The 26,697-nt window shown below is 36.2% G+C and overlaps 1 protein-coding gene across 1 annotated transcript in view; it reads left to right on the forward strand.

The window, feature by feature from the left end:
• Positions 1 to 26,697, forward strand: part of THSD7A (thrombospondin type 1 domain containing 7A) — a 431,097-nt gene that overhangs the window by 199,447 nt on the left and 204,953 nt on the right. Inside the window, exons 3-4 of the mRNA XM_039216623.1 lie at positions 22,090 to 22,338; positions 23,757 to 23,938. Of these exons, the coding sequence (XP_039072554.1) occupies positions 22,090 to 22,338; positions 23,757 to 23,938 (431 nt within the window). The remainder of the gene's footprint in view (positions 1 to 22,089; positions 22,339 to 23,756; positions 23,939 to 26,697) is intronic.

Genomic DNA, 26,697 nt, shown 5'->3' on the forward strand with positions numbered 1-26,697 from the left:
TTATTCTAGGAAGACAGCAGAGTTAAATATAAACTATAGAATCAGAAAATCATAAATATTTAAACTGACCTATTAGGATCACACGATACTTATATTTCTGCGTGTCTTTCTCCATGTTGCCTATCGTCTTAAACATACAAAAATGAAAGAAATGATTCTTTATTTAGCTGCCTGTTTTAAATTAAAAGTTTAGATAAAACTCATAAATCATATCAAAATTTATCTCTGAAATAGTCTTTTTTGACTAGATAGGGTAGCAAAAATCATAGTTAAATTACTTACAAATATTTGTTGCAGTCATCAGTATTATAAAATTATACTGAAATTGATATTGGAAAGCTTTGAAAATTCAGTATATTTCAGAACACTAAATGAAACCAATATATTTTTTTTTAATTTGCTGATCATATTTCTGTGTCTTGTGTCAAGTTTACATGTAAATATTGCATCATATAATTATTTTTAGAATATTACTTTTCCTGCACAGTGGTAATAGTCTTATTTTACTATTTTTTTAATTTTTTAAATGTTTTATTTATTTCTGAGAGAAAGAGAGAGAAGGCATGAACAGGGGAGGGTCAGAGAGAGAGGGAGACACAGAATCTGAAACAGGCTCCAGGCTCTGAGCTAGTTGTCAGCACAGAACCCAATGCGGGCCTCGAATCCATAAACCATGAGATCATGACCTGAGCCGCAGTAGGCCACTTAACCGACTGAGGCCCCCAAGTACCCCTTATTTTACTATTTATATAAATAATATCTTTAAACTGAAAGTACTCTGTTAAATCATAAAGCAAAAGGAAAATCCACCTAGAATCCAGCCATACACAAATAACCACTATTAATATTTTGGTGGCTGTGCATCATGTTATGTTTCTGTAATGTATCATATAATTTTAAATAAGTTGTGTCATACGTACTAAATTTGCTGCCCTCTCTTTTGCATCACATTAACACATCAAGCACATCTCCATTTCCCCAAGTGGTATGTAATATTAGCAATCTGTATTCATATAAGCCTATACATATTGATTATACATATATATCTAGGCATGCAGCTAACTTATTTTATTCATTTTTTTTTACTGGATCACACTGAACACATTTCATTTAGTTAAATAAGACCCTGTGGAAACCCTTCCAATTTATAAGGAATAACTCTAATCCATTCTTCTTAAATTCTTAAATTCCCTACTAATGGAAATTAACTTTATTTCTGGTTTATGACTACCAAGAAATAGCTATAGATGAGGAACCATATAAATATCCTGATATACATCATGTGAATTGGCATTGTTAATTTTAAAGCACATATTTCAGGTGTGGGATTGCTGGATCAAATTTAATTTTAAAAGATTTTTCTAGATGCTTTCCAAAAAGGTGCTAACACCTAACATTCCCATTACCAGTGTTTAATAAGAGTACCCTTTTTCACCTGTTCCTCTCAACAAAAACTCTTAATTGTTGCCAGTCTTATACAAACTGAAGTGATATGACATTGTTACTTGATTTTTCTTTTCCCCTGGTAGGAAACCTGAGCATTTCATCATTTGTATGTAGATTTTTGAGTTTTTGCTGCCTTGCATCTATAGAAATAATGAATAAAGTACATATTTTTTCTTCTGGTGTTCTATCTATCCATTTATAATAGCACATGTATTTTATAGTAATTCAATCTTTATAATATTCATCTTAGATTTTACACATTTATCAAGCTCTAGTGAATAGCACAAATTTTGAATTTTTAAAACCTCAAACATGTCATTTCTTGTATTAGAATTTCTGCATTTTGCCTTCGGATTAAGGTGGCCTTCCTAGTTGTAGATTGCAAATTTAGTCTCCTAGATCTTTTTGAAAGATTTACATGGCCTTGTTTTAATTTAAATATATATCTTTTCTCTCTGGACTTTGGTTTGTGTGCATATAAGACAGAGATTCAGTTTTGTTTGTTTTTCTAACTTACTTTGGATATCTGGTACTGTTTTAAATAGGTCATATCTTCCTCATTTATTGAACTATCAATATCTCACATTGTTTTAGAATCTGATTCTGGATTCTCTATACTTTATGACTGATTTATTTATCTCCTGTAAGATACCATATGGACTTTTCTACAGTGAATGTTTAATATATTTTGCTATATTTGAAATAGCAAGTACTCCCCTTTCTGCTATTCTTTTTCATGGTTTTATAGCTCTTCTAACACTGAGGTCTTTATATCAAATTCTAAGATGAAACGTGATTTTAACTGGAATAACATATGTGAATGTAACTATGAATTACTATCAAGACTTACAGTTTTCTGTTTCTTCTGCTCTTACATAGTGTGCTGTGTTTTTAAATAATATATTACAGTTTTTATAGAGATTTTTGGATATTTCTGATTGCACTTATTCCTAAATATTTTACAGGTGATTTTTTCTTGGTAATGTAGAATTTATTTTTAACATTTTTGTGTCTAGGTGCATTTACAAGGGTAAAACTATTGATTTTTGTGTATTTGATTTATATTCATCCACATTGCCAATTTCTTTTTTTTAATGTTTTATTTAGTTTTGAGAGAGAGAGAGCATGATTAGGAGAGAGGCAGGAAGAGAGAGGGGATGGGAGACACATAATCTGAAGCAGTCAGCACAGAGCCTGACATGGGGCTCGAACCCGTGAGTGATGAGATCATGACCTGAGCCAAAGTCGGATGCCTAATCCACTGAGCCACCCAGGTGTCCCAACAAATTTTTCTTTTTAATTCCAAAAGTGATTTACTAGAATCTCTTGAGTTTTCAGAACATATGATGATAGCAGTAACAAAAGAAATCTCACTCTCATCTTTTCCAGTGTTTATATCAATTATTTCACTTGCACTATGTTTTTACTTGGATCTACTAAGCAATTGCAATTATGACAGTAATCAATACAAATTTTGTTCCTAGCAAATTTTGTTCCTAGGGCATGTATTTAAGCTTCCTTAAAATTTTTTTTAAGTTTATTTCTTTACTTTGAGAGAGAGATGAGCACAAGTGAAGGAGGGGCAGAGAAAGAAGGAAAGAGAGAATCTCAAATAGGCTCATTCCCATCAGTGCAGAGCCCAATGTGGGGCTCAAACTCATGAACCATGAAATCATGACCTGAGCCTAAACCAAGAGTCAGATGCTTAACTGACTGAGTCTTTCAGGTGCCCCCTGAAGTAATTATTTTTAATTATTAATACAGGAGAAAATATCTGATCAAATCAAGTCATTTAACAGTAATATAGTATTTGAGTTCTCCTTTAGAAGTTCTGCAGTTAGAAAACTTAAATTTTTTCTTTGCTTTAGACTGAGATTGATCTATCACAAAAATAATGAAAGATGAGAGACTTTAGAACATTGAGTGTTATGGAATCTTTGCAAAATGAATCCTGTTTAAAGAAGTACAAAGTGTTAGTACTTAGAATTTGTATATGTTAAATCCCACTGGGGCTCAGAGCTGCCATTGAGACCTGTGGGTTCAAATCCAGTAATATGTGTTCTGTCTCTCTGATTGCTAATTGAAGAGAGACTCTTGATAATGGCAATTTTCAATTAACTCTAGATCTCTTAAATAGCCTATTACTTAAAGAAGAGTCATTTAAGCATTGAAACAAACCACTGTGGTTAATTTTCTTTTATCCTAGTTCACTTCCTAATTATATCAGACATTAACATCCAACAAAAGGTATTTAATGTAGCAACAAAGAAATTGATGATTGTTGATAATCTGTGATAAATAGAATGCCAAATAGTGTGAAGTATTGGTGTCATTTGCCGGCAGTAAAAGTGCTAGAAATGTATATCTCTATGTCAGGTCTCTTTTCCATTCATATATTGTAATTATAATCTGTCTACTTCCAAAAAGGATTTGGATGTGACTTACAATAAATAAATGAATGAACAAATGAGTAAATGAATGATCTATACATGTATATATACATAAATGCAATTAGTGAAAGAGGGAAAGGAAGATGTTAGATGAAGTTTTAAAATCACATTTGGAAGTTGGTGATAGCGATTAAAAACAAAAGTTACATTGAGATACCTGAACAGCTAATACGGAAAAATGAAACATGAATTGTTTCTTAAAATGTGTCTGTGTGCACATGTGCATACGTGTGTGTGTGTGTTGTGCGTACAGTGGTTTCTTCTGTCAGTTGCTCGTAACTGTTGAGAGCACAAGGCTATATAATAGTTCTAGAAAGCAGTTTAAGAGCCATCAAAGTACTGAGGACCAGATAGAAAATTTGTTTTGGCTAGAGGGAATCTTGGGCTCATAGCATGTCTTGCTTACATATAGCTGCAGAAACTCCTTACAGTTATTTTGCAAAGCACTAATATACCATCACTGTGAGATTCTAAAAGTATTGTTTAGGTTATTTATTCAGCAACTTTTCCCTGAATCTCCTTGAAGAATACAATGTTAATTGCTTTAAAAAATCAAATTAATGGTTGCGTTAGAAAATAAAAATCAATAATTTGTGAGGATTCACAGCTGCCTTCTGTTCTTTTACTATTTAACGTTTTCCCTTTTGCCTTTATTTTCTCTGAGGGAAATTGGGAAAAAACCTACAGGAGCGTATTCTCTCAAGAAAAGCAAGTTGGCTTCTTTCAAAAAAAGAAGCAGGCTTTTGTGGGGTCTGTTGCTTGTGATGAAACAAAACATGGGGAGAGCTACAAGGGGCTGGCCAAAGCAAGAACAAGCCTGCACCTGCACGAGGGACCACGAGGGAAAGAAAGGTTGAAAGAATTTAAGAGCAAGCCCCTACTGGGCTTTAGGCGAATAAGGGAATGAGCAACTTCATCACTGCTGATAGGAACCACATTTTCTACACTCCTTTTAATGTGTGAGACAAAGTGAGAAAAAAACTGAAATTTCAACTTTGGCGATACTTGTTAAATATCACATCATTCTTGGATGAGATAAAGCAATGCTCTCCAATACTTCTGCTTTTCTAGATAACCTTGGATCACAGCAGTCAGGCCATATTGTTATTATAGAACATGTGCCTTCCGATATTCCTACATGTGTCCTCCTGAGTTGACCTTATTGTATGTCTAACTTAGTAGGAGGAGAGAGAAAAAATCAGAACACCAGGGTGAACGGAATTCTAGGTGCAATTTGTGATGTTGCCTTTTCCTCTTGAAAGCAGAGAAATTGAGAACTGTGACAACTTCATGAAGGAAGGTATAGCAAATGTGCCAAAAGATACTGAGACTGGCAGTGTACTTATACTGATGCAGAGAAACATAAAAATTAAAGAATTAAATGCTTTTCTTTTTTTAAATTTTAGTGTATTTCAAAGGAGGTATCACCAGTCAGTAGATAAAGGAAACATTATTCAGTAAATAGTACTGTGGCATGAGTACTATATAAGTATTTAGTGGCAAAATGGTTTCTAAAAATAAATTTAGAGCCTTACTGTACCCAGTATGACAAAATAAATACTAGTGAGATATTTTAAAGTGTTAAATAATAGAAGAAAATATAATCTAATTTGTAGATGGATGTCCTCCATTAAAGTAATTAAAATAATGGACGGAATCACAGACTTCAAAATTATATAATGTGGTATAAGAAATACACTGTGTGAGACCGGACAAATCTGGATTAAATCAATATTCTTCCATTTATTTCAGACAGACTGCACTTACTATAATTGCACATTACAATTAGAACTGGCAACTAAAAGATAGCCAAAAGAAAAATAAGTACTTTTGAGCTAAAGAGGAGATAAAACTAAAGAATCAAAAGCTATTTATAAACAATACCAAATGAGTACACTGTATATGAAAATATATAGTGTGGTATTTGGCTTAAAGTAGTTAATTGCAGACTTAAGTGAATTGATTAGGAAACTAGTATGCTGGTCAGTTTTCTTGTCTGCAAATAACAGAAAACAGGAAGGAGTTGGCAACAGGCAGAGTGCATAATTCCTGAGAGAGCCAGGGAAACAAGCTTGGGTGCCACATAGCTGGACGAAGTACAACTGGGAGGATCCCACCAGGGGACAGCTCCAGCTGTGGCCCCCTGCCTCTGCTCACTGCTCAGCATCTCTGAAGATAGAAAACATATTCTAGCTGGTGAAGAATAACCAAACACCCCTGTGACCTTATGCCTCTGTTGTCAGGATGATCACTTCGCTTAAATCACCTACTATTGTCTTCATATCCCTTCCAAATTGCATATCCTGCATTTGTCTCTATAAAATCGAGGCTACAATGGTAACCCAACCATCAAGGGAGACAGAACAGGTGGTTTTCCTCTCTTGGGCCTCTGATGTACGGAAGACATGTTGCAGGGAGATTGCTGTAGAGTGGAATAAGACAATCTGTGATATTTACAATGGTCAGTCCTCTATTGTGGATACTCAGTATTTATAATACGTTGCTTCCATCGTAATATTTCAAATATCATAGTAACAATGAAATTGCACTATCTCTTTACAAAGGAAGGTATGGTCACCCTTTCCTCATAGTTTTATTAGTCACTAAATAACATCATTCGGTTATATTTCAGCTACAATCCAAAATCTATATAATCTATATTATGATATTATCCACCACCAGCATGGCCTATATAAAATATAATGGACAATGGGAGGGATTAATATGATTACTATAAATGAATTTTGTTTTAGTAGAACACACAAAAAGAAGCTAGCACAGCCTTGGTTTCTGTAATTGGTTGCAAGGCCATGACTGTGATATATAACATAATTTTTTCAGTGTGTATTCACTTGTCCTTTCATCTTCAGCTAGAATTGTAGCTATTCAGGAACGTTTATCTAGTAGAGTGATAAAGTTCACTGCAGAACTCTAAGTAACTCTGACTTAAGTCCTGTTGACTTAAGTTTGGTGAATATGCCTTCATAACACTAAAGATGTGTTTGCTTTACTAAACACTAAAGCTCCGTTTGCCCGGGATGATGAGAACCAGTCACCACAGCCAACTAAGTAATGCCTGCCCTTTTTTGTTGTTGTTAGTTGATTTAGCAGCACGAAGAACCAAACCCAGCCTGTGGTTGTATCAGTTTCTGAGTCACTAAAAATAGTATCTCCTCATGGGAGCATTCATCAGTTCAGAACTAAAACCTCTAAAGCAGGATGTCCACAGTGGTACAAACCAGAATTTTTCAAGTGGTCATTAGGTGTCACTCCCTAACCTACCTTTTGGTTCCCAGAAATATATATTTGAGTTCTGGGAGAAATAGCACCATATATTTGCTACTGGTTCAGGCAGAACATCCCAACTTCACCAACTATTATTTCCCAGATGACACCTCATGTGAAACTTCTTTTGACTGTTCTATCTTTCATAGGGCCAGTTACTTCTGGATGGTGAGGCACATGATAAGACTAATAGATTTTATGATGGTCATTCCATTGCTTTCATCATTTACTGTAAACCACGTTCCCTGTTCAGAAGTAGTAGGATGCCAGGACTAAGGCATTGAGAAAACGTCTGGAAGGTGGTGCTTGCAGAAACATGGCGAACAAGGAAGGCACATCCACCGCCAGAGAATTGTCTGTTCCAGTGAGACCAAATGGCCCCCCTCTTTAGGATTAAAGGCTTAATCTACCACCAGTCACAGATTTTCCTGGTGTGGCGCTGGACCAGAGCTCAGGGTTGCTCACTGCTGCTGGCTGGGTAGACACTCAGAACAGTAGAGTCCATTTAACTTGGGTGAAGGGAAGTGTATGTTTTAAGCCCATGTAAAACCCTCATCTTTGCCAGTTTGTCTACCTTTCCCATGAAGAAGTGCTGAGGTTACTGAAGAAAGAAAATGAAATTCATGAGGGCAGTGTTCAGATATAAAGAAAAAACATGACTACACAAAACCCGAGACCTTCCTTTGAGGTTATTCTATGATGGTTGGTTCCATTGAGCCAAAATAGGCAAGTTCAGAGCTCATGGTGCTAAAGCCTTAATGAGCTGGATGTCTTTGGTTTCTTTTCTTTTTTTTTTTTTTTTTTTTTGCTTTGGGCCTCACTTAAGACTGCTAAATTACTTACTTTTCCTACCAAATGCATCAGAATAAAAGAGCTAACTGTGTATATGTTTCCTCTCTAATCTAAGGTGTTCCATCAGCCATGTGCCTTTTCCTTAGTGTTAAGGAGAAGCAAGGTACAGCAATTTACCTTTGTCTTCTGCCCAAGATTTTGTACACTCAGAGAACTCAGTGGGGTGCTATCCTCTGAATTTATCTTTCTTCTGTTTCCCACTTCTAACACTCACATGTTTTACTAGTGATTCTACGGTACTTGCTACTCTCTGATTATAAGCATTCATAGGCATACTGTCATCCATCTAGATGTCCTGTGACATGATGATATGAGCAAAATCCCTGAATAAAAATCTTTGGCAACCCTAAGGTAAGACAGTGACACTTTTCTCTTTTCCTTACCATGTGAAAGCAAAGAAGAAATACAATAAGCCAACTGGTTTGTACAAAGATGTTTATTCTAATTCAGAGAAGTACAAAGATTTTGATCCTCACTTCAAGAATATAAGAAAAAAAGAATTAAAATACTGGGGAAGAAGGATTTGTTTGTGAAGTTACTTATTTGAAAAGACCAGCAACTCCTTTTTAAAAAAAAATTTTTAATGTTTATTAATTTTTGAAAGACAGAGACATAGAATGAGCAGGGTAGGTTCAGAGAGAGAGGGAGACACAGAATCTGAAGCTCCAGGCTCAGAGCTGTTAGCACAGAGCCCCATGTGGGACTAGAACCCACACACAAGATCGTGACTTGAGTTGAAATTAGACACAACTGACTGAGCCACCCACGTGCCCCAACAGCTACTCTTTTTACCTCATACCTAATGAGAGGCATTTCCTAGAGACCTCTACGATTTCCTGGAGTCTGGGAATCTAGTTAGATTGTGCTGATTGACTACCTTGGAGTGGTAGTGGCAACAGAATACTGCTTGCTGTGCCCTCAGGTGCCTATGGGACAGGTCCTAAGTTCTCAGATATAATTATGGCCAAGACTGCTTCTTGCAGACTCCATGAAGACCATACTATGGAGAGGGAGAACATGAGGTCCTCTTTGATGTTGTTTAGTAAAGCCACCTGGAGGGGCATGGAACCCTAACAACAGGAATCTGGTATCTGTCCTTCAGGCAGCTTGGGGCTGATGGTGCTGTTCCTAGGACTCAAAGCTTCTCAGCAGGCTCTAAGATGACTGCACGCATAAAACTAGAATGGTCAGCAACAGCAGTTCTATAAATTCAGCAAATGGCTTATCATTTTAGAGTCACAGTTAACTTATCTGTAAAAACTGAGGACTTAGTTCGAGATATTATCTTGCATTTATATATATAAAAAGCACACACACACATATATATGTGTGCTTTATGATACTTTTATGAAACTTGTCGCCAGTCACAGCAATACATCCTGGATTAACCTACCACCTTCAACACCTTCCTGTGTTTTTACATACTGCTTTGATTCAGGAAGTTTAAAGCCCAGTAAATTATAATATTATTAAATCTATAAATTTACTGCATTTGATTACAAATACCATATGCATAGTAACTTTTCTGAACAAATAATGAGATATAATGGTTTAGCAAACCATTAAATCAATGATGATAGTTAATATTAATGAAATTGATCATGAATATTTATTACCTTGTAAACATTTAATGTAATTATTTTTATAAGTAATCTAATAGGTCACCTGCCTGAGTACACAGATGTCCATTAATATTAGAATTAATATACTCTGAAGAATAGCCTTATTAATCAGTTATCATAGAATATGCAGCAATATAAAATAACATTGTAGTCAATCCTCCCTTCCCAAAATGAAAATCTATATATTTAAAAATGTCATCTGCATATAGTTAATGCATTGCCTTCCTCTTCTAAAATAAAAATTGGATTAATTTCTTTTATTACACATTAAATGTTGATTTAGTTAGATCTTCCCTAACATTTAAAATAGACTTGCAATAAAAAAAACCCTTGCATTTTAACTGAAAAATATCTTTCCAAATTCTCATAGTTATGACAAATATATACAATTGAAGTTGAAACACGAGGTTCTTTCACTGTTGTTGAGGCCAGATCAGACTTTAATTTATAACCTGAACCCTTCTCTGTCTTTCTACCTGTCAGGTAGCTGTTTAAATCTGCTTTTCCCTTTTAACTACTCTCTCATAAGCATCCTCTTCCTTGTAACTTTAATTCAACAAAACAGATTTCTACCACTAAAGAGAAAATACCTTTGAGATTACAAAGTACATCTATTGGAACATAGTGGGAAAAAATGATGAAATAAAGATGAAATCAACAATAGATACTTTGCCATTAATTTGAACAAATACTCTGGTAGGATTTCCCATATACTTATCATGACTTTTAATTTTTCCTGTTTATTACAATTTATCTAAAAATGTTGGTTTTTAAACCCTATTTCTGAATGTCTTGGTTTTTTCCCTGAGCCTTTTGAAGCCTTTGAGAATGCATTATGGAATGGCAAATAGAATTATCTTCTTTTAAATGATTTAGCATTTCCATTTCTCTCAGTGTAGAAAGAACTACGAAAACTGTGTCCTTCATCCTACAGACTGCATATTTAAAGAAGTTATTAAAGAGTTTTTGAGTGGTGGATTGGATATTTTAAAGTAATGTTTTTAAGAGTTCTTTATATCTTCCAATTTAAAGCCTTTTCTTTAGATTTATTACATTTAAAATACTCATCACTACCGTCACCTGTTACATTGGCAATGGGTTCTTCCTGTTTGGTGACCTAACCATGTAGTTTATCAATGAGCATATGTCACTATTTCTTCTCGAAGTTGAAAAAAAAGAAAAAAAGAAAGCTGAAGTATTTAAGGGAGACTGTGCTTCAGTAAAAGAGAAAGCAGTATTATACATGCACAAATTAGAGATGAACAAGAAAGAGTAAATAATCACATGTCTCCTTGTGTGTCCGCAGAGGTAACCATTTTAGGTTGAGACTTGAGGTAGCTTTCAGAGGAGAAAGTTAGTATGCAAGTTAGATTCAAATATGTAAGTTTCTTTGCCTAATCTTTGCCATCATCTTCATACCTCACATTTGTAGGAATTAACCATTTTCAAGTAGTTTTCCTGTCAGTTACTCACATGATTCTCACAGCTATGCTGTAAAATAGAAAAGCCAAATGTTCATGTCTCTACTTGAGAGATTTGGAGAGAATCACTGATTTATTCAAGATCTTGTTACAAAGAAGGGCAAGTATGCAAGTCTTTCCACTCTCTCCAGGCCAACTCTCTTTTTTTCTGCCACTAGGTAAAAAGAGGGAAAAAAAAATGGCACCCTTCCACCCAGAAATGACACCAGAATATTTAATTAAGCAAAACTTAGCATTGATATCAATATTAAAAAACATAGACTAAAGAGGCATGTGTGGATGGACTGGGGGTGAGGTCCAGTAGTACCTCTCATTGAAGTCCCTTTACCCTCCCTCCCTAGAGGGCACACACTGCCCTATCCTAATGGTTTGCCTGGATTCCGCTTTAATCCTTCCAGACCTCATCTCTTTTCAGGCAGCTCTTTACATGTTTAAAAAAAAAACAAAAAACAATAATATTTTAGAATCCTTCTCTGTGTGAAGCAGAATTTCTTCCCTTATTTAAATGTTACCTGATCTGAACCACTTCACCCTCTTTCTCAATCCTTGATGGTCCACTCTTCTTGTGGACCATCTCTGTCTCTTTATCAAATGAGTTATTATTAACATAAATCACCTCAGTTCTGGACCCATAATTTGCTAATCTAAATTCAGTATTTTAATTCACCTCCCCCTCCCCCTTAAATTCAATATTCACTAAAAATGTGATGGGCTAGACCAAGTCTTTGAAAGGTTAAGATAGCCAAAAGAAATGAGAGAGAACCAGGAGCTGTAAAGAAATGGACAGGTACAGTTGGCATGCCACATTGCCATATCCCCTATCATGGGAAGATGATAAGGATGGTGAGAAAGGCCTTGAAAGCCAGAAGGAAGGGTTCCAACTGAACGAAGTGAACTCCAAGCCAGTCCTTGGGAGTTCTTGAGTGGGTGATAAATTGGATACATAAAAATGTATCAGGAAGGTCATTCTGACAGGGTAATGCAAGATAGTGTTTACAACACAGATCCTCCTACTTCTGTCACAAGACAAAGAACATGTGGCTCAGGACCGTGAAAGTGGAAATGGGGACCAGACATGATTGGGAAGGATGCTCTCTATAAGGATTTTTGATAACTTGTCACTAAATTGGCATGGGTGGAGTTGACAGTGAAGAATCAGGAGGAATGGGAGAGAGATGCAGCAAACTAGTTTGAGGGGGAAATGTTGAATTCAGTTTGGGAGCTATTGTATTTGAAATAAATAATAATTTGTCCATAGTTATTTTATTTGAAGTTAGGGTTATGGGTTTTCATCTCAGAGGGTTAAAGTTCAGAGAGAAAAGAAAAAGAGCAGGGAAACATTCTAGAATCAGTGATCAAAAGCAGGAAAAGTTGGCATTCTTAGAATAATTGCACTGGTATTCTTACATTTTTATGAATTATTCATTACATTTTATGATTAGGTGCTATCCTAGTTTCAGTAATCACTGGGACCACCAGATGAAGCAGGAAAGCTGGCTAGGTTAGGTGCATCTTAATGGAATCCACTGTTTTAGTCAACATAGAAAAATTTTCCAGTCACTAATCACTGCCCCCAAAGCTTTCTTGCCTTTAACTTCTGTCCCTTAACTTGGATATATTTGACTTGATTCCTCTTTCTCTTCCATTTGTCATAAAACTTATGACAGTTAATCAATGTTTGAACAGAAGAACTTGGTACTTCTCTTAAATAATTAATACCCAATACTGAGATATATGAGAAAAATATATATTTGGTCTTCCTCAACAGTTCCTGGCCTGCAGATCCCAAAACGCTTGGAATTTCATAAATGTTGAGAGAAAGGTGCCTTTATTATGTTAATGAGGTGAGTTTTGGAAAGCACAAGTGCAGGCTAGTCTTTATTGAAGGCAACCCAGTGATTGAAGGGTTGGGAATTGCAGTCCCACCCCAGCCCTCCTAGGAGGGCAGAGGGGCTTGACATTCCATCAGTCAACAGTGGCCAGTGATTTAATCAGTCATGCCTGGGTAATGAGACCTCCGTAAAAACCCAGAGGAATGCTGTTTGGAAAGCTTCTGGATGTGCTGGGTGGAACAAGAGTGTTGGGGTTGGAGAAGGCAATGGAAGTTCTGCACCCTTTGTCTGTGTCTTGTCCTCTGAAGCTCTTCCATCTATTCCTGAGTTGTACCCCTTTATAATAAACTGGTAATCTAGGAAATCAAATGTTTCTCTGAGGTATGTCAAACCCAAGAAGAGGGTCTTCGGAACCTCTGGTCTATAGCTGATTGGTCAGAAGCACAGGTGATAACCTGGACTTGGAACTGGCATCTGCAGAGGGCTGGGGGCAGTCAAGCAGGATTGAACCCTTAACTTCTGGAATCTGACAGTATCTCCAGGTGGATAATGTCCATGTTGAATTGAATTGCTCACTGCTACTGGGAGACCCTTGCTTCCATACATTGAAATTGGGTGCAGAGCCCAAAATAATACCTAAAACAGCCCTGGGGTTATTCTCTTTTTGTTTAGTTTGAGTTTTTAAAAAACTGATAGAAATTCCTTAATGTTAAAGAATGATTTGGATGAGAAGAAGTGCCAAAATTAATCATGCCACGTAATGCCATTTTAGAAGTCTGGTGGATGGTTTTTACCCTGTCTCATACAGCTATGTAGAATTCTCACTTGGGGTGGCTTTGGGATTGTGCTACAAAGCTTCACTGTGGTTCGCCACCTGGAACAGCATGGGTGATAAGGAAGCAGCTGCATGAAAGCATGTGCTGTGTGAGAGGATAGAAAATGTATGTACTGGCTCTTCCAGGGAGCCCTCATTGCTGTAGCAGTTTATCCCGTTACTAAATACGTGCTGTGCTGATATCCTCACATTCAGCTGCTGACCAGCAGCGTGGCCCTCAGCTTTAATAGGGAGCATATGATCACTCCAGCTGGCAGGTGACACCATTTGGCAACATTCCCCTGCAGCTCAACAAAAGATTTTCAAACATCAAAGCAAGGGGAAAGACCTCTGCCTTTATAAGGAAAGCGGTTTGACTGTGCATGCATTTTGTTTCCATAAGAATTATTGCTTCTAACTTGCTGAATTTTGTAAAGGAAAGGGCACACTTAGAGAATGAAATTAGGTCAGAAAATTTGCAAACTGTTCATTCAAATTGATAAATAAGTGGTAAATTACAGGAAATCTAATTTTGTGTTTAAATAAAAAGAATGCAACTTGAATATAAAGATAGGAGAAATCTCTTTTTTAAAGATTCAATCTGAACACACAAGCCAGTATAAATTTAGATTGGTTAGGCTGTGAAACCTTAAGAGTCTTCAATTTTATTGAAGAAAGAGAACTGAGAGGTCTTTTAGGAAAATGTAATTTCACTTTGTGGGAAGTTGTGAAGCAGAGTAATCTCTACCTGATGGGCCATGCCACTCAAAAGTAGCCGTTTAGGAATTTCTTGGGTCTCTTGATAATGAGCATAGCATCATTTTCCCTCTTGCTACAAACTGGGGACCCAGAAAAACTGGGCAATCCTCTGGGTCTGTTCATTTTTATCACTGAAAAAGCCAATAGTAGATTAGTAGGAAAAATAAATATATCTGAGCATTATGTTCTTATACTAATCTCTGAATATAATTTTAAAATTAAATCTGTTTGTATGTAAGCATAAGAGATGGGACTAAAGGCATGACTGTCAATGGGATGCTGGCTATCTTAGTATGTATGAGAAATGTATCAACTTTGAAAAGCATGTCTTTTTCCTCAGATTGTCAGTAGAATTACAGTAATATTTTCTTTGTGTCTTAAGTCCCATTACCCTAACATTTTGCTGGCCACCATTGGAACAACCACTTTCATTCTTGGGAAAAAAATACCTAATCAAATTAAATACATGATTCTACTGTTACAACAGTGTATAAAGCCTACACATACATTTTCCTTTATACAAGCAAAGTGATACCTTAATCTACTCCGAACACCAAATTGTAATTTGTTCTTATTACTAAATTTTGGAATGCTTATTAATATGCAAGAAGATTTAGGATAATATCCTTTATATAGAATACTCACCTATGACATGAATAGTGTTATTTACTGCATTTGTATCTTTATGGGAAGAAAATGTGTTCTTTAATTCAATGAGAATATTATAAACGCTTATAGACTAATTCTACAACTAAAAAAGATATATTGCTATGAATTTTATTTACAAATAATATGTTCTTAAGTGATAAAATGATTTATGTTTCTGAAAATCCTATGAACTCATCACATTCCATATGCCTAATAATGGAAATAAGGGAGTAGGAATTGAACTGAGTTCAGGAAGTATTGCAGATGGGCTGGCTCATCAGTCATCGCACTCCTCCAATGTGGTGCTCTTCAAACTCTCTACAGAAAAGGGTCAGATGTTGGCTTCTGGTGTTCATTTTTGTTTGTGTTTGATTTCCTCCTGATCAGTTCTATTGTATATGTTTAGCACATAGCTCATGCCATATGCATCTGACCACAAAATTCTACATTAACAAAACTGGCCTATACCGTATTCATCAGATTACATCCACAGATCATGTGCTTGGGTATTGCAAACTTCATATTGCTGCAAAATTGCCTGGGTACTTTATCCCTCGTGCTTCGATTATTGCATACCCTTAACAAATAGTCGCCCTCGTTTGTGGACCACGTTTTGAATAGCACTGTTCTTGTAGGATTTTCCTATCCTACAAAGGCAGAAAACTAAATCATATTTTTCAAAGTTGGTTGCAGCCTGGATGTGATTTAGACTCCAATAATGTGCTAGAGCTGGGCTTGGAATCTGAACTGAGATCCTTGGGAAGGGAAAGAAGTAACCATTTCACAGGGAAGTTAGTGCCAGAAAAGTGGCTTCCTATAGCCACAAAAAGCAGCTTTATGGATTAGAGAAATGGCAGTGTGATTCTGAGGGCTGGAAGTTGTCTTGGGAGCTTGGCTTGAATGCCTTCTCATACAGCCTATCCAATTAATTTTACAAACCATTTAATATCTGGTAATGAATTTCACTGTGTGATCTATTCAGTTTCTCTTATCTAAGAAGTCTCTATTGATACAGATTTATTTGTCAAATATACATATGAAATGGCCTATACTTTTGGAATAGCCAGGAGAGTAAGCTCGAGACCTGCTTGAGACCAGTAACGTTCTCAAAGGTGGTTGTGCTTATAGATCAGCTAGATGTCATTAATATACTGATTCTGATTCCATAGAACAGTCTTGGGATCTGAGATTCTGCATGTCTAATGAGCTTCCAGTTAATTACAGTGGTTGGTCTGCAGACCTAACTTTGAGTAGCAAAACGCTAGAGAGAGTATGCTAAGCTTTCAGGAACAATTTCCATCTCAAGGGCTCCAAACTGCAGATGTTAGGCTGCTGCAGACAATAAGAAGCTATTTTGACCACTTTATTACTTTCTCTGGATTAGAAACAATGAGCCATGAGGACATCCAACCATAACTTTTTTTGATTTTTTTTTTTTTTGGTCTTAGTATGAACAGAAAGGGAAAAAGGTTGTTTCTTTTCATCTATCAAGAGAAAAGGGTATTAAAAGAGGAATTTAAGCAAAGAGGCTTCAAATGGGTTTCACAAGGTGCCACTTTTTTGCCAGCTCAATGTAGATATTTAACCTACTTATTTATAAGGGACACTCATTCCTTGGTAATAGTTTATGATGTCATATTTTCAGTCTATAATTTTATCTGCTTCCCATCAGAGGGAACATTTTTCACATGGTACTGTTTGGGGCAGAGGTGCTTCAAGCCACATTTGAAGACTTTTTCTGAGCATTATGGCCATACTGTCTAGATTTTGAGCGAGTTTATTTCAGAGAAGCAAAGAAGAGGGGGGATAGGATTCTGAATGGCAAATAATATAGATGAAAGTAGTGAAAGAAATGAGCTACTCCTGTCTGGATTCACTGAGGACAGTGAACAGAGCTGCAGGCTATTGGAGAGCAGGACCGAAAGTTCATTCTGGCCAAATGACAATCCAAGGGAGGGCAGCAGAATCAGTGACAGGTAATGGAGAGCTTTGGTTACCAGAAAGGAAAGTTGGGATTTGATCCTGAGAAAATGAGGGTCTTGGAAGTTTCTATTTAAGAAGCTAAAAAAAGGATAGTGGTATTTTAGGAGATGAATGAGGCTACCTTCAGAAAGAAGATATATTTTCACAGATGTTATGATTGTTAAATGGGCTTCAGAAATAATTTTAGGAAAAAAAAGATTTGAAATTCTCTTGCATTCTATTTTTATATTACTTGAATAACTTGAATTATCAAAAAGGAAACTTATCGTGGTGCCTGGGTGGCTCAGTCGGTTGAGTGTCTGACTCTTGGTTTTGGCTCAGGTCATGATTCCAAGGTCATGGGGTCATGCCCCACTTAAGATTCTGTCTCTCTCCTTCTGCCCTTCTCCTCTCTCTCACTCTAAAATTAAAAAGAAATTTCTAATTTATCAGTTTTAACCTTGACATGAAATTAAAAATGTTAAGGATGTGGATAATCAGAGTTTGAAAGTAACTGTCAGAAATGTCTGTGTTCTGTCCTCTCTTAATGAAGCCTCTTTAAAGACAACTATTGAATTCTGCTCTCTACTTTTTCATTTTGTTTTCAATATTTATCTGATTACTTTTTATCTCTTACAAGGTATACTAAACAGCATCTGCTTCTGTCTCAAAGTCGAGCTTTTGTTCCATTAAGGCTTGGCCATCTGGGCTACCCTGAATGTACCATATAATGAAAAGGAAACTGTCACAGTGAGCATCATTGCTTCTACCAGGCTGCCCTTGCAGAAGCATAGCCTATGCCTTTGACTTTCCCAGAGGGGCATATTCTCATGAAAACCATAATGAATCAAAGTGTAAAGTTGCCCTGAATTCTTAGAGTCAACTGTTTACATGACCAGACTAAAGGAGAGAATGGTACAGGATGGTAGCTGCATAATTAGTAACCATGGATCATGTGGATCTTGTGCTTAGTCTCATTAACAGTCACAAAATGGGCTTACAAAGACCTGAAATGAGCCCCCGTGTGAGACCCCTCAGCTACCCCCAAAGCCTTGGCTTTCAACTCTGATACACTTGTGGTTATTAAAAGTATACAAGCCACCCAGAACTTTCAACTGAACTCTGACCTTAAATTCTGAATCTGCCTACTGAACATTTCTGCCTCTTGGATATGTCCTGGAAATCTCCATATCAGATCAAGACATAAATGTTAAACTCATTTATCAACTGCCAGAAAACTTGCTTCTCATTCCATGTTCTCCATTTCAAAGAAACACAGTGCTGTTCCCCAAATCACCAGAGTTAGAAACTTCCAAGTTATTTAATGCCTACTTCTTTTAACCCGTTCAACTATCCATCAGGTTGCATGATTTCTACCTCCTCTTTTCTTATACTTGGTAGCTCCTTTCAGTTTCTTTTGCCATTATCTTTGTTGAGCCCTTCCTAAACTTCATAAGCAGAAAGATTTAGTTGGAATCCCAGTTCTGTTTTTTTCTAGACTTAGAGGAGACATTTAGATTTCATTTCCTTATCTTAAACACAGAAATGCTTTCCACCTTACGAACTAGTTTTGAGGATTACATTAGATGTTTTAGGCAAAGTTCAACACAGCACAAAGTTCATAGTAGACATTCAATGAAAATTAACCTCATGTTCATGAGCATACCTGTTAGGTTGAACAGTGTCTGGCATGTCGTAAGCATTCAATATATGTTTGTATTTATTGATATATGCATTATATTAAATCAATGACATCATCATCATTATCCTAGTCTTCCTGCCTCTTATCTTGTGTCCTAATATTCTACCCTCTACATCACCATCAAAATTTATATAAAATGCACATACCATGTCCTTTTTGCTGCACATCTTTCAGTGATGCTCTCACTCACAGAATTACTTTTCTGGTCTCGTAACTGCCCTTGATCCAGCCTGGGTTTCAATTCCACTCTTATAGCCTCTGTACAATACACACTCCTTACATTGAGGCGAAGGAAAAAATTGGTATTTTCCCCACCAACCAATGGCTCTTTTATTTCACAGCTCCATAAATTGTCTTTATCTCAGTCTGACAAATTCAAATACATTGTTTAAAATTCACCATAGTGACCTACTACTTCACATAACTTTCTTTGCCTCTCCAAGTGGAATCATATGCTTGCAACTTAATTATTCTAATCTTGACTTTGTATATCCAAAGCCCAATATTTAGAGTTACTTAATACATGTTTGTTGAAATAATTGTTTGGGATATTGGAAAATTAGGGGAAATATAATTGATTGATAAGTAATATATTGTCACATATTAACATAATATAACTTAAGACTGTTTTTATGTTTATGCTGCTCATTTCTTACATTTTGGGCCTGTTCTGAAAATTAATATTTAACAGGGAACTGTATTTGTTGTGGCTCTTTCATAATCATTAATTCCTCCTTAGGACAAGTAGCATATTTACAAAGTGCATGGATGGTAAAGTACATGTGCTGAAACAGTGATACTAGTTGATTCACAGTTAGCCAGTAACTTTGGTATTGGCCTCAGCTAAAGAATTTGCCCTAACAAACCGAGATTTACAGTCTAAATTGTGAGAAGTAGGAAAACATGGTTAATAAAATGGGCTCTGATTTTTAGAAATCCAACCTCAAAATTTAGTCTAATTGCTAGATAGATGTTCTTGAACATGTTTCCTAACCTTTTGGAGACTTCTTCCCTATAAAATGGAAATTAGAATGGCACCCACATAAGACTATTGTTGGGGGTATCAAATGAAGTGTTAAACTTAGGCTGCACATACATAAGACTCCAAGAGTATACCATAGGCCATGTTTGGCATCACGTCTGCTTTTGAAGGATATAGAATAGGAACTTGACATGAGTGCAGATCAGATATTCCAGATGAGGAAATTTTCCTAGAAACCCATGAAGCACAGCTCAAATGGAAGAAAAATTCTACATCAGACAAGCCCAAGAGCTGCTTGGATTAAAAGTCTCATGACCCACAGAAGCTGGTATCTCTTGAAGCAACCCCATTGTTGTAGCCTGTAAGGTCCCTATAACAACATAAGCCCTGCCCCTAGAGTTGCAACATTTCAGAGAAGTTCAAACTGTGACTGTCTATCAGGTATTTGTACTTTCTCCAGTGTAGATGGAATAGAACCAAAGGAGTAATTTTATCATAAATAATACAATCTACTAACATAGCTGAGTTCCCAGTTTTTATCAGATTTCTAGGGCAACTAAATAACTCAGTTAACTGATGGTAAGATTCTCTACAAAAGGTTAAGAGGAATTGTTAATCCCTCTGCCTCTACATGAAACATGAACTTAGTATTACATAGAGGATAATATAAGTGTGTTAATATGAAAACAATCTCAAGAAAGATAAGAATTGTATCTAAGAGGAAATTATGGAGAGGTTTGTAAAGAGACTCATTAGAGGTCAAGATTTGGTTACTAGTTTGCCTGACCTTTGTGAATGAACTCATAAATGCAAGAATGAAAACTTACTCATCACAGAGGAAGTCTTGCTCTGTAGTGTTGTATCTAATGTATCATAAATAACCAGCACCTGCCATTTGAGTAAAAATTGAGTTTTGATCTTCTCCGTTGTTAGAAGAAAAACAGAGCTGACTCACAGGGCTGTTTTACCACTATTCCCGGATGATTCTTCTTCCCAGACCTCTTAGCTCAGACAAATTGACTTTGATGCTTTGAGCTCTAAATGTCTTCTAGGAATGCAATTTTCATTCACATGCCAGTAGAATCAAGAAGATTGAATGTGAGTTGTTACATTAAAATGGACCTGCCTCTTGGTATGGTTAGTTACCATAGTTAAATATAGCACCTGAATGACAAGACAGAACTATCAGTGCATTCTCCCACTGGAACAGATGGCTCTATCATGGCGACAGACTGCCTGTGTCTTGTAAACATGCACTGTTGGTTATTGAGAACGGCAAGAGTTCAACTAAGAATCAGCACAAGGCCATCCAATTCCAGAAAAACCACTCAAAGTGCATATGCCCATAGCCATCGACTTTCATAACATCATCTTCATCTTCATAGGTATATGTTACAATTTAGAATCCAACATCCCTCTAATTCAAGTAGGAGTAGAGAGATAAAAGCTTGAATATAAATACTTCACTGATAAGTAAATATGAGACATCTATTTAGAGCATATCTGTAATATATAAATAGATTTATATTCCTAATGCTTATGATGTATTTAAGTAAGATACCCATATATTTATATTAAAGTGTGGACTACAAAAGTTGATGTACTTGAATAAGCATGCAGTTGTAATGGCTAAAGTTCCAAATGATATTAATAATAATGTTAAGCTTATGGGGCGCCTGAATGGCTCAGTCAGTTGATCATCCAACTTCAGCTCAGGTTATGATCTCACAGTTCATGGGCTTGAGCCCCACATCAGGCTCTGTGCTGTCTCTCAAAAAATAAATAAATGTTAAAAAAATTTTATTTAAATAATATTAATCTTATATTTAGTTTTTTTTTTTCCTATTAAAACAATATTGTATTAAGTTAGCCAGGCATGGTTATTTAAATCACTAAACAATGAAAATTATATGTTAATTGTTCTTGGTTCCTCATTTCCTAAATTAAAACAAATCTGGAATGAGTGAAAAGAATGATGTGGTAAACTTAGTTTCAGTTAATTTTGCTTAGTCCCTTTATTTTCTATTTTCTATGAACAGCTTAACAACTCTTACAAAATAGGAGGAAATGCAAATGTTAGCTTTGCATCTAACTGCTTTTACACATCATAAACGCTGATATATTTTCAATGAAATTGGAATTGTACCTCCAAGTAGAAATAAAAATGTCCGAGCTTATTTTACTCTGGAGTGTAGAAGACAAAGTTTGTAACTGCTCATTAGTCTGTGATGAGAATCCCAATGTTCTTTTGCAGTTTCTGCCAACAAGAGAAGCTGCCAATGACCTTCCAGTCCTGTGTGATCACCAAAGAGTGCCAGGTGTCAGAGTGGTCAGAATGGAGTCCCTGCTCCAACATGTGCCATGACCTGGCATCCCCGAAAGGTACTCGTGTCAGGACCCGGATCATTAGGCAGTTTCCTATTGGCAGCGAGAAAGAGTGTCCAGAACTTGAAGAAAGAGAACCCTGTGCATCTCAAGGAGACACAGTTGTCCCCTGTGCCACGTGAGTAAATAAGAGATGGCAGCTTCTGTAGTGATGTCTCCCCACCTTGCATGTTCGTGTACCCATTTGGTTTTGACTGATTGGTGTGTTGAGAAATAGTGATGTTTACAAATTCTAAGTGGGAAAAAATAATATACCATTTTACAAACACTGTCCTAAAAGAAAAATACTAATTTTAGACTCCATTCTGTAAGAAGTGAAATTTTCATTTTAACTCTCCCAAAGAATGACTTGCTTGGTTTCACTTTCCTGGACAACCCCCACCCACCCTCTGACTCGAGGCATTAATTATCCATGTTTTGTTTTGTTTTTTAACTTACCTGAGTGCTGTTCTTCCTTTATAAACATATGTCAAGAGTGTTGTTCCTTGATGCTCCAGTCCTGCACCTGTGTTCACCCAGTTTGAAAAATAAAAAATGAATATGAAGGTCAGGTTTACTCTCATGAAACTTTACAATCGACAAAGCAAAGCACCTAAATCAGACATCTGAAGACCCGTTTAACTTTTTTGTCTAATTGAGATGGGCATTAGCACATCCATTTAAACCTGTATTGGCTGTTAATCTGATTACCAAGGAAGCATCTTGGTTAAAGTGACATGAAGTGCTAGATGAGCCATTTTCTTTGTGCTTTCAGAATATCCATTTTCCTTGAGGTGGGGAAATGCCATCACATTTTATCTGTAGTGGCATCGGGAAATGGTTCCCGGCTATCTCTTTGAAGCACATGTTGGTCTGACAAGCCCCCTACATTTCTTTCACAACCTAATGTTGATTGGAGCTTTAATTTAGAACCACAGATCATCTTTCCTGTGTTTCACTGATTAGAAACGTCAGCTCTTTTCAACATTCATCAGGCACTCATCAGGGATTCTTAGTGCTACAGAAAAACACTCATTCTTCACAAAAAGAGAAAACTCTGAATTGTTGTATTTTTTAATCCTAACACACACTTATAATTTTGATCCACTATGAAGTAGCAATTTTCATCCATTTTATTAAAGGCAAAACAAATGTTTGGGTTGATCGTCATTTAGAATGTTTTCCATTCTCAGATTCAATCCTCCTTTGTTTATAAGCATCAAGAAAGGGCAAGCCTGAGTTCAGTTTAATTGAACATAAAATTTTATGTTTTCAGCATTATGCTCTCTTTTCATAAAATATTTATAAGCAACTTCCAGTAATTGCAATTAAAACAGGATCATCCTAAATTTAACCCCTCTTTAAGTGGAGCAGTGCTGAGGATAGAGGAGAAGAAATTGAACCTGAATCTGTACCATAGATGTAGTAGTCTGTGATTAATTCAAGAGGAAAGTGTTTTTTAGGTTAAATTTTTTAACAAAAAATATATATAAGAAGAGCAGAGCAAAGTTTTTTTGAATCAATATGGTTGCCACAATCTGCATTTTCTTTCTTTAGGTACGGATGGAGAACTACAGAGTGGACGGAGTGCCGGGTGGACCCTTTGCTCAGTCAGCAGGACAAGAGGCGGGGCAACCAGACAGCCCTTTGTGGAGGAGGGGTCCAGACCCGAGAGGTATACTGTGTGCAGACCAATGAAAACCTCCTCTCTCACTTAAACACCCACAAGGACAGAGAAGGTAAACTGTCTTCTTCCTCTTTACAACTTACGCATGGGGACTAGCATGGAGTCACCCTGTAAGGAGAGAGATGGATACAGATATCTGGAACATGAATAGCTATAACGGTCTTCACATCATGGCTAATACCTACTACAGTGAACAGTAATTTAAATTTTAGTTGTAAAAAAAATTTAATCCAGTTCTGTCCCTGGTCAGTTCTGATTTACTGACAAGTCTTTTAAATATTCTGACTGTAGACTCTGAGTCAAAATTTAGCAGGTATAATTAATTATAAATATAAAATAAACCATCTTGTAAGTATACCCATAGAATTGTCATTTATTTTAAAGGCCAGAGTTTCCTTATATAAGATGTAAAATCTGCTTGTAAAATGGGCAACCCCTTTTGCTGTTTATAATATGGCTGAAAAATAGGTTAATTATGGTATTGTGTGAAATTTTCAATTTGAATTTAAATGAAATAAATACAGAATAAGTACAGAGTACAACTATAGTTAAAAAAAAAATAGATAGCTCACTCAGTTAAGTATCCAACCTTTGCTCAGCTCCTGATCTCATGGGTTCCTGAATTTGATCCTCATGTCTAGCTCTGCACTGACAGCACAGAGCCTGAGTGAGATTCTCACTCTCTCTCTCTCTCTCTCTGTGCCTCCCCCTCTCGTGTTCTCTCTCTCTCTCTCAAAATAAATAAACATTTAAAAATAGTAACGGCATGACTTTTTAAAAAACCTTTGATTAAACCCTTTGATTTGAAAAACCTGTCTTAGAAACGTGCTTGTTGTTTAAATATCAATTTGGGAACCTGATGTGATAAGTGTGCAAAAGGATAAATGAGTCCAAGATGGTCAAGGCTAACAGTATATATTATTATATATTAATATTACTCAACTTCTAATCATTATAGGATTAAGCTTGTATTCAATTAATTGCTCTTAGGGGTGCCTAGGTGGCTTGGTCGGTTAAGTGTCCAACTTTGGCTCAGGTCATGATCTCATGGTTCGTGGGTTCGAGCCCCGCATCGGGCTCTGTGCTGACAGCTCTAGCTTGGAGCCTGGAGCCTGCTTCAGATTCTGTATCTTCCTCTCTCTCTGACCCTCCCCTGCTCATGCTGTGTCTCTGTCTCTCTCAGAAATAAAAACATTTCAAAAATTAAAAAAAATTAATTGCTCTTAACTCTCTACAAATATGAATATTTTTAAGCATGTTATAAAAACACCTTCTTACCTTCCCTCTTCCTGAGGGAGAGCAGGATTCCTATCATTAGTCCATTAAATAAATATCTATTAGTGGCCAACAGAATTTCAAAAATTGTGTGAGGTGATATGGATGGAAATATCAAGACAAAATTTGTGTCAGGAAAGTCCTCATGGTTATCATGAGGGCACAGAAACCAGTGGTTATAATACAGTATAAAATATATTACACCTTGAGTTTTAGAATAGCTGTAGGGCTATCATAGAAACAGAAACATAGCAGAAGTGGAATTAGAGCTGAGTGATGACACACACATCCCGTATAATAAGTGGGTCAGGAACGCAAGGAAGTTTATTCCAAACAGAAGAGAAAGCATATATTGAAACCCATGGATGAAGAACATCAAAAACAAATGAGAAATCTTGCCAAGAAAGATGAGTATGTTGTATTTGGCAAGTTGTAAATATGATAGGGTAGTATTTCCCAGCAAATATGTTGGTTGGAAAGGGAAAAGAATAAGGATAAAGACCCAAAATAGGAGAATATTCAGAAAAGAAATCTGATGAAGAATGCCCAGAAGAAAGGGAAAGAACCAAGAGAAATGAGTGTTTAAAAAAAAAAAGAAGATGAAGAAGAAGATAGGACTCCTCTGCTTCCCCCTAAAATGAGTGGCACCAGTGACCAGCAATTCATGGAAAATAAGCACTGAAATTCTGCATTTGCAGCTTGCAAAATTTAATTGTTTTGTATTCACTAACTTTACGTAGCATGTCAACCAACTCATTTAGGAATCTAGCCTAGGGATACATTTTACTACTAATGTTTCTTGAGGTTGTAAGGAAGTAGCATAAAACATGTAATGTTAGTACATTAATATTTTCTTGGCCATTTTAATGGCCACATTTTTAACACTGTTAGGTGGATTTATTATAGCAGTCCTTTCAGAGTAGTATAATTTCATTGCTAGAGGTAGATCAGGTTTTAGTTTCTGAATGTCAATTATGTCCTGTGGGTTATTACTTTCAAAAGATCCTTCAGAATTCTGAATTGCAACTGGGTATTTTTTTACACCATTTTGCCACAGAGTCTCCCTATCACTGTCAAAAGCATGGCAGAGCACCAAAAAGTTACAGAGAAAAAGGAAAACAAAAAGAACATCATTATTAAATTGCGTCTGTAGAGTAAAGCAAGTGCCAAAGCAAAGATCCATGGATATGGAAATAATCAATTTGCCTAAAATTAATATTAATCATGTATGTGTACAACATGAATAACTTGGGAATTTGTGTCATTTCATTTCAAATACCAGGAACACTAATAAGCTTTATATAGTCTTTGTAAAAGTAGTTAATCCTCTTTAAAAGTTGCAGCATTTTTTTTCCTCAGAACTTAGACTATATGAATTTCTCCCCAGAAGCACTTACCATTTCCCACTGGGAAACGTACTCAATATGCCAGCATCCAAAGGGTGACGTGTAAAGTCTATACATAAGTGTAAATGGAGAATAATTAGACTGTGGGTTGTGAGGATTGTTCACATTCTATTTTCCTTCAATAAATACC

The sequence above is a fragment of the Hyaena hyaena genome, unplaced genomic scaffold, assembly GCF_003009895.1.
Source record: "Hyaena hyaena isolate Hyena2069 unplaced genomic scaffold, ASM300989v1 scaffold_646, whole genome shotgun sequence".
NCBI classification, from domain to species: domain Eukaryota; kingdom Metazoa; phylum Chordata; class Mammalia; order Carnivora; family Hyaenidae; genus Hyaena; species Hyaena hyaena.